The sequence below is a fragment of the Microcaecilia unicolor genome, unplaced genomic scaffold (assembly GCF_901765095.1).
Source record: "Microcaecilia unicolor unplaced genomic scaffold, aMicUni1.1, whole genome shotgun sequence".
Classification (NCBI taxonomy): Eukaryota; Metazoa; Chordata; class Amphibia; order Gymnophiona; family Siphonopidae; genus Microcaecilia; species Microcaecilia unicolor.
This window is the reverse complement of record NW_021963210.1, coordinates 67,653-77,208: the sequence shown is the minus strand read 5'-3', so window position 1 is coordinate 77,208 and position 9,556 is coordinate 67,653. Positions and strand designations below refer to the sequence as shown.

Sequence of the window (9,556 nt, the reverse complement as noted above, 5' to 3'; positions counted from 1 at the left end):
GCTGCTTCTGCCCAGTTCAATCGCTGTGAATATGGACCCGAATTTGTTTTGTCCACATACAAGGAGTCTTGACTAGTGGTGTAGCTAAGTGGGGCCACAGGGGCCTGCCCCCCCCCCCCCCAAAAAAAAAAATTTTGTCTGGGCCCTGGTTTTGCTGGCAGGGGTCTCCAACCCCCACCAGCCGAAGTCTTCTTCAGCGCTGGTCTCCAACGCCGCTGCGTTCGCTGCCCTGTCTTCCTCATGATGTCCTGCATGTTCCTTTAAGGGAAACTGAGCATGCTCAGTTTCACTTAAAGGAGCGTGCACAGAACGTCAGGAGGAAGAAAGCGTAGGGCAGCAAATGCGGCGGCACTGGAGAAGGCTTTGGCTGACAGGGGTTGGGGTTGGGGTTGGGGACCCCCCCCCCCCCCCCCCACGCCAGCAACAGTATTTGCTCCTGTGAGGTGCAACGGGGGGAGCGGGGCGGCAGACTAACATGGCCCCTCCACCTCCGGCTCTGGCCCCCTCCCACCGCGCGGTCTGGCTACGCCCCTGGTCTTGACATCATGCTGATATATGGAACAGCTCTAGAAGTTTCTCTATTGATTAAAATTTGATTATATACCTAACTAGGCCAGTTACAATTAAATACATAAATCACAGAGCTGTACTCGTCCTTATACACTCAACACACAAATAAATGCTCACATCCCATGCCATTAATACTAGCCAAGATAATTCAACTATTAAAATAGTCACACACAATTCGTAAGGTACTTGCATTTACTTTATTTCTTAATAAAAGTTAACAAAAAAAAGTGTTATCTTCAAGAACCTACAGGTACAAAATCTAACCTGCTACAAATTACCCAACCTCTCCTCCCCTTCCAGCAGCCCAAACACCTTCTCAGGGCATTATGGGTAAAAGAGGGAGGAGACAAACAAGCCCCACCCCATCTGCATATTTGAGGTCAGGAAGGAGGGTGCTGCAGCATGGGGGGAAAAAAGGAACAGAGATTTACTTAGGAGAGAGAAACCTTCATGGGAACAAAAGGTGGCTACAGTTTCTTATTGATCAGAATGCAGCAGGAAGACAGGGTCCCCCCGGTCTTCCCCACCTCGGTGCAGGCAGCTGGGATGAGGGTGTAGTCCGTCAGCTTCTGGAAAGTCTGTAAGGGAACAGTGAAGATGTAAGAACTGGATGGTTCAAGGTCAGAGGACTTCAAGCCCAACTTTCTGCCAGTTGCTGAACAACCCCTCCTAGGACCGAGATGCAGGAGTTCAGGACCTGAGTGCTGCATAACAGGCCAGGTTTTCAGGATAGCCCTAAGGAACAGGCATGCGATTTGCATATGGGGAGTATCCATGCAGATCTCTCATGTATATTCATTACACACAACCCTTCCTTCTTCCCTGTACCCTTTCCTACTCCCCTCCCTCCTTCCCTTTTCCCTGCTTCTCTCCCCTGCCTCACTATCTCTCCACTCCTTATTACCTACCTTAGTCTAATTATGTTTTATTTTTATATAATACTTTAAATCATTGTTAACTTCATGATTTTATTAACTTCATAATTTTGTGATTTTGTTACTATGTAAGCCGCATAGAGCTTGCGTTGAGTGGGAATTGTGCGGGATACAAATGTAATAAATAAACCCTCTGAGTATCCTAATTTCAACCGGGCTTAGGCGCCATTTTCTCCCACAGCCAGTACAGGTTCGTCCAGGGTCTGGCGAGATTTATAATACAGCGATTTTAATGAGTCATATCCCCTGATGACGTGGAAAGCGAAACACAAATTTGTGTAGGGTGTGACAAACACTTGGTGCAATCACCAGCGTGTGGACAGCGGAGTTGGAGAACAAGATAAGAGACTGAAATTTTGTGCGATCTACGGTTTTTTACCAAGTTGCTTCACAGGCATTGCGTTTTGCTCAAATCGGTCTTAAAGCTTTGCTTATGGACTGAACTGTTAATTCAGAAGTGTTCTATGCTAACGAACAAGGATGATCAAGTTACTGAAGAAAAGTGAACCTTCCAGTCTGATTTATGACCTACTGGGTGACTTGAGCTGTGGATTTTTGTTGACATCTTGATATACTATTTGGCAGCCAATATACCGCATGACAAGTTAGATAATAAGCAGGCAAATGATGGAATGTAACAAAATTTTATAAATTGTGACAACAAAAGTATATTTAGAATGAGCTGCAATGGCGTGAGAGCGAGGTATGAATGAAGTGTGAATGAGGGTAGTGAGGCTGAAGGAGACGTATTTATCATAGGTTATATATATACTAGTAAGAAATGCCCGTTTTGGGGAAAAATGAAACGGGTGCTAGCAGGGTAATTCCCCCTCCCCCCCCCCCCCCCCCCCCCCCCACCCGTCCTCCCTCCCTGCCGAGTTCCAGACCCTCCCTCCGTGGCTCCCTTCCGAGTTCCAGACCTGTCCTCTCCCTCCCTCCCTCCCTCCGTCCGTCAGTGAGGCGGTTGCGAGTTTGTGTGAGTAAAGTTCGGAGCGCTCTCCCAGCAGCTGTCACTGTGGAAGTCATGCGTTGTGTGTTCCCCGGCGCGCTCTCTGCGTCATCGCGTGTTGAGGCGAGGGCGGAGGTACACTGGCTGGAGGCCCGCCCCGCCCTCTACGTCATCGCGTTTAGACATGAGGGCGGAGCAACAGTGACTGCAGCCTGCAGGCCAAACCGGATATCTCGGGCGCCTCAAGTTTCCGGCTTGAGGCTTCAATGGAACGTTGGAGGTGCCTTTTATATATATAGATCATTATAAAACTTTTTTTTTTGAGAATAAAGATAATTTATGAAACAAAAATAAGGATGGTTACTGAGAATATATGTATGTATATTCATTAGAGAAATCCTGAAAACCTGGCCTGTTTGTGGCACTCAGAGCCCGAACTCCTGCATCCCCTGTCTTATGTACTATCCAGAAGAGACATCTGCAGCCAGTTCCTCGCTGCAGGGACTTCATTTCTCCCAGCACCAGTTTAAGCCCTTGAATCTGCACTCTCCCTTTTTTTATGCTAAATAAAAATCATCCCCTGATTTGCTTTTGGAGGTACGCAGTATTACAATGGCTATTCTCTGCTGTCCAAAAGGTTCCCCCATTACCATCCCCACCTCTGACAAAAAGAACCAGGGCCAGGAGGATCATCACAAGCAGAATCCACAATTTAGTGGCCATGTGGTCAAATGAGCTCCCACCGCCACATCGTACCTTGGCGCTTTCGGGGAACTCCTCCGCACTGCGGTGAATGAGGAAGCTGTTTTTCTGTCCCACCGTCACGTAGATACAGTTTGCGGCTGCATCATCCGGCACCGTCAGGGTTTCGTAATGGTGGTCCGTCAGCTGCTCCATAGTCTGAAAACAAGAGGGGAGATGTAAAGAAACGGTCAGCGAGGCAATGAAGTTTGGGTTGCAGGGATAGAGGACCACAATCATGAGCCTATTACTCATGTTTGATCTATTCTTTACTGTACACCGCCTTGAGTGAATTCCTTCAAAAAGGCGGTAAATAAATCCTCATAAATAAATAAGAATGGCCAAGACTGAAGTCTCAAAAGATCTCCAGCTACCGCATCAGCCAAGAAAGAAGATGAACAAAACACTGAAAATGAATTATTTGGTCTTGAATGCAAAAATTATAGGGACAGGCTTATGAACCTCAACATGTATATGCTGGAAGAGAGGAGGGAGAGAGGAGACATGATAGAAATATCTCAAGGGCATTTATGTACAGGAAGAGAGGCTTTTTCAAATGAAGGAGAGCTCTGGAATGAGGGGGCATATAACAAAGATAAGAGGGAATAGGCTTAGGAGTAACCTAAGGAAGTATTATTTCACAGAAAGGGTGGTGGAGGCGTGGAATGGCCTCCCGGTGGAGGTGGTGGAGTCGAGGACTGTTCCAGAATTTAAAAAGGCATAGGATAAGCATGTGGGATCGCTTAGGAACAGGAAGAATTGGGGGTTACAGAGGATGGGTCATATGGCCTTTATCTGCCGTCATGTTTCTATGCACAGTAAGGACTGGTGAAGCTGGTGCCCCTCATTCACTGTATTATACCCGTACAACTGGGAATCTTAACTTAAAATGTAGCATAAGCATCCCTGTAAAAGTTTCTAGTCCCTTTTGTGAGGAATCCATTGAAACCATAGTGTGAGGCAAAAAAAGAAAAGTAATGCCCTAGAGGTTTTTTCAGCAACCACTTGGAATTTCAATGTGAAATTGTATAGCTGTATTTGTTGTTATTATCTATGTTTATTTCCCAAATGGAATGACGACATCTTTATAAACAGTGAAGTTATAAGAGTGGCCACAGCCATACTGTCAATCCAATGGTCCATCTAGCCCAGAATCCCATTTCCAACAATGGCTAAGCCATGTCACAAGTACCTGGCATTACCCCAAATCATGGCAACATTTCATGTAGAACCTCAAAGAAGAGCAATATTCTGGAATCCTAAAGAGTGACAAGATTCCATGCAGAATCTCAAAGAGTAGCAACATTCCATACTACAAATCCCAATGCAAGTAGTTGCTTCCCATTTCTCAATAACTGACTATGGACTTTTCCTCCAGGAATTTATCCAAACCTTTTTTAAACCCAGATACGCTAACTGCTGTTACCACATCCTCCGGCAAAAAGAGTTCCAGAGCTTAACTATTCATTGACTGAAAAAATATTTCCTCCTATTTTATTAAAAGTATTTCCATGTTACAGACTTTTTAGCACAACCACCCAGAAATTTTCAGGCATTCAACAATGGCTGCACTGTAAAACAACCATAATTTGAAGAGGAGAAAAAGAAAAAAAAAAGGGTACCAGCTGTTAAATGACATCACAGTGACGTAGACTTTTGTAAACAATAATTTGAATTTAATATGATAATTTACAGACAATTTCTTTAAAAGCATTTTGGATTGGAACAGCAATCAAAGGAAAAGTGCTGGTAGCAGACATAATAAGAAACCAGACCCTAACGTGAACAAGGTTTCGGAGCAAAAGCGATAGTACCTGCACATCATCTCAAGAACTGGAAAGCTCAGCACTGAAGAAAATCTGTCACCATGACTGCAAAATTCTGACACATCGTTAATTGTATCATTTGAATGATATTTTACCGAATTTTAGATTGAACATTTTTAATGTGTAAAAATCACTAGGTAGTAAATGCTAAAGTACCAGTAACATCAACAGTTTGTCCCTGTCCCCGCGAACTCTATCCCCATCCACAGAAGCCTCGCTGTTTAACCACACTTGATTTACCTCTGGGTTTAAAAAGCAAAATCATGTGCATGAAAGGACTGCATACATGAATTAAAACAAATGCCCTTAAAATGTAATAATACTGGACTGGTCTGGCAAGCAATAATGAAACAGTGATGGAATATTCATTCACATAACAAGCAATAATGAGCACTAATTTTTCTAATCATTCTACAACTCCAAGCACATTTAATTCTTTTCTCACTATACAGGGAACCACAGAAAAACTGAAATAGAGGTCTCCCTCAAGAAAGTCAGGTAAACAGAGAAACAGAAACGTTATTTTCTCCTGCACTCTGCAAAATACAAAAATAGAAAAAGATGTACATTTCACAAAGCAGGCACATCTCAGTCCTTAAAACGTATTAAATAAAAATATTTCTTTTCTACCTTTGTTGTCTGAGCACTTTATTTTTCTAATTGGGCTGGTCCCAGTCTCTTTTCCACTTGTCCGTCTTCTCTAAACTCTTTTCCACGTTGGCGTTTCCACTTTGTCCTCTTCGCTTTGTCCTTTCCTTCGCTACATCTGTCTGGAAGTGGCCTTTCATGTCTCCCCCCCCCCCCCCCCTTATTTGTGTTTATCCCCCTTTCTCTCACCTTAGTCTGTGTTTCACTTCTCATCTACCTACTAGCTTTTACCATTGCTCCCTCTCTCTCACTTAATATCCAGTCTCCTAACCCCCTTTTTTTTCCACCCTCTTCCTTAGCCCTCATTCCCATCTTATTAGCCCTCATCTACCCTCCACTGGATCTCATCACCCTATCAGTCCTCAGCTCCATCCGTTTCTCTCTTTCATTCCCTTGCTTCCAAGGCCCTATACCCCATGCCCTTCCTTCCTCTTCCCCCTTGCAAGGTCATGTCACTCTCCCTCCCTCCCGTCTTCCTTCCCTTCAAGGTCCGGTGTCACTTTCCCTCCCTCTCCCCCTCCACAAGGTCTGGTGTTGCTTTCCTTCCCTCCATCCTTGTCCAACATTTCTCCTCTCTTCCCTGCCCTCCATCCATGTCCAGCATTTCTCCTCTCTTCCCTCCCCTCCATCCATGTCCAGCAACTCTCCATTCTCCCCTGCCCTCTTCTTCATCCACCCATATCCAGCAAATTTGCTCTCTTCCCTGCCCCCTCCATTCATCTATCCATATCCAGCAATTCTCCTCTCCCCTTCCCTCCACGTCCAGAAATTCTCCTCTCCCCTTCCTTCCCTCCCTCCCCCTCCTTCTCTAGGTCCAGTGATCTCTCCTCTCCCCCTACCCTCCCCTCCATGTCCAGCGATCTCTTCTCTCCCCCTCCCCTCCCATCCATGTCCAGCGATTCTCCCTGCCCTCCCTCAGCTCCCCGATAGCCTTCCTCTCCGTTCCTTCCTGCCCCCTCCCCCACGCGTTTAAACCTTTTATTTTCCTTGTGACGGCAGTGAAGCGCACAACACAGCGGCTCACCTCCAGCCTTTCCCTTCCCTCACACAGCGTCCCGCCCCCGCGGAAACAGTTAATACATCATCGCAAGAAGGCGGGACACTGAGTGAGGGGAGGGAAGGGAAAGGCTGGAGGCGAGCCCACTGTGTTGTGTGCTTCACTGCCGTCGCTGCGAGGTTAAAGGTTTAAACGCGCGCGGGGGGGGGGGGGGGGGGGCAGGAAGGAACGAAGAGGAAGCCTGTCCGGGAGCTGAGGGCAGGAAGAGTTGCCTGCAGCGTTGTGCCAGCCCTGCGTTTTGGGGGGGGGGGCAATGCCCCCCCCAAACTACTCCCATGGGTAGGCGTCCGTTGTACCGCAGGTGCAGGGGTTATTACTGCTCCTGCGGGGCGGGGAAATAACCTCTTTTTGCACCCACAGTAAAACTTTGAAAAATTTCCCCATTCCTGCGGTTTTACTGTGGATTACTGCAGTTTATCGCGATTACCCGCTCCTGTGTCATTCTCTAAACATAGCTTAAGCTAATTAAATGTTAATACTAATACCTAAGTACGATGACTAAAACAAGTACATACAATTTCTCATTGAAATTCAAAGCGACTGCTATGAAAATTGCAAAAAAATAAAATAAAATACTGTGATGTCATCACTCCCTTCAGGTCGAGTTTTCTGCTTATATTTGCATCACAGGCCACAAGGACTCCATGACTGCTATGTAGAATCTTGGATTTGATGAATAGGTCCAGGAAGACATATGCAGGTCCTTTTTCCCCTGCTTCATTTGCTTCACTTCCGAAATGGCTCAACAATTCAGAAGGCAATTAAAAAAGAACTTTAATGATTTCATCTTTCCTACATCTTCCCAATCCTAAATTCTATATTCCCAGAAAATACAAAAACCGAATTCGTTTTTTTTGTTTTGTTTAAACTAACGCAGCAATTTCTGTAATTAACAAAAGAACCAGACTAAAGGTGTTGCATTGGAGAGGGAAAGTGTGAATACAGCATGGGCACACTTGTGTGTCATCTTTCAGAAGCAAAGGGAGACCTCTACAGCAGCACAGCCAAGAATTTACCAAGCTGACGTTCAATCCCAGTTGGATTATAAAATTGTATGCTAAAGTTGCTTTAAAACTAGCTGCAAGCGCTGCCCTCTCGTCTCCTATTTAAGCTGTAACATCATCCCTTCCTCCCTCCCCCGGCCGATACCTTCATGGCTCTCCGGGCCGCTTCACTGCTGCCAACGACGATGGTGTCTGGGCCGGCCATGCCGCAGAAGCTTTTCAAGTGTGCGTTGCCAGACACCGGAACGGTGGAGACAGCAAAATCCTGCAGGAAAGATTACAGGAGTCATACACTGCACACACACGGAGTCATATATTCAATTTTAGAAAATACAGGTCAGAGTTCATAGCAGCCCCCCTGCATATAAGCACTCGAACCTTTCCAAATCGAGTCAGTTTCAGAAAAGACCCAGGAAGGTGAGGAGACTCAAAGGAGTCCCTGGCCAACGTGGGGGAGTGTTATAGACCAAATGTACGAGGTCTAGCCACTCTCGACAGTGTAATGACAATGCATACAAATTATTTTATGAAAAAAAAAAGAGGAGAAAAGGACCTCAGAAACCATAACTGCAGAACATAAACATCTTCATCAGACAGCTTATGGTTCAAATTTCATTCATTGGTCTAGAAAAAAATATATATATACGATTTTATATTTTTTAATAAAATTTTTATCAAACTATTACTGGTTTCTCAAAGAAATGTGCACTTTTGCTTGAGAATCAAGTTACGGCTAAACCCCATATATTTTGTCTTTTTTTTACTATTTGGCCTATGCAATTATCTCATTTTAGATGGCGTGTGGTAAACCCAAATTTTATGTACATGGCATGGCATCAATGCTATATTGCTAGACTTTTATCCATTTAGAGGACATAAAATGCAAAGCTTATCCATTTAGTCCCAAGACTGCACATTCAGCAGTGCTTTGTGAAATAGATAGAGCCAGGGGATTTCTGGTACAGAGATAAACAGGTAACTTATCTGCTTATCTTTTGTCAGGGCTGGATGGCCAACTATTCACTGCTCCATTTCACAATCCTGTATAGACCAAGGTTTGCTCCTTTACAAACTGGATCAACAGGGAGATTAGTTGATCTACAGAGAGTCTCTTATCACACAGGTTAAGCATCTGCTTGTGTTGTTTTCTCCATGAGGTGGGGGTCACAGGCTCTTGGGACCAGATATTTACAAGGTCAGACACAAAATGAGTTTCAGCGCTACTCCTGTCCTCTGTTTCCATAAGTACATAAGTATTGCCATACTGGGAAAGACCAAAGGTCCATCAAGCCCAGCATCCTGTTTCCAACAGTGGCCAATCCAGGTCACAAATACCTGGCAAGAACCCCAAAAAAGTACAAAACATTTTATACTGCTTATCCCAGATATAGTGGATTTTCTCCAAGTCCATTCAATAACGGTCTATGGACTTTTCCTTTAGGAAACAGTACAAACCTTTTTTAAACTCCGCTAAGCTAACCACCTTTACCACATTCTCTGGCAACGAATTCCAGAGTTTAATTAGTGTGAGATCCTAAGAATTTAGGGATCCTTTTATTAAGGTGCGCTGAAAAGTGACCTGCGCTAGTGTAGGCGGCTGTTTTGGATGCGCGCAGATCCATTTTTCCGCGCACCTGTAAAAAAATAACATTTGGGGGGGGAGGGGGCGAAAATGGATGTGTGTCAAAATGAAAATTGGCACGCGCCCATTTTGGGTCCGAGACTTTACTGCCATCCATCCATTCACTCAGTGGTAATGGTCAACGTGCATTCAAATGCCGATTACTGCCCGCAAGTCAAAAAATAAAAATATTTTACAGTGCACG

The 9,556-nt window shown here is 44.9% G+C and overlaps 1 protein-coding gene across 1 annotated transcript in view; it reads right to left on the bottom strand.

Moving 5' to 3' along the window:
• Positions 1–748: 748 nt before the first annotated feature.
• The window catches only part of LOC115459078 (N(G),N(G)-dimethylarginine dimethylaminohydrolase 2-like), a 55,468-nt gene continuing 46,660 nt past the window's right edge, over positions 749–9,556 (bottom strand). Inside the window, exons 5-7 of the mRNA XM_030188942.1 lie at positions 7,876–7,995; positions 3,211–3,354; positions 749–1,148 (exon numbers count right to left, since the gene is read on the bottom strand). Of these exons, the coding sequence (XP_030044802.1) occupies positions 1,038–1,148; positions 3,211–3,354; positions 7,876–7,995 (375 nt within the window). The 3' untranslated portion in view covers positions 749–1,037. The remainder of the gene's footprint in view (positions 1,149–3,210; positions 3,355–7,875; positions 7,996–9,556) is intronic.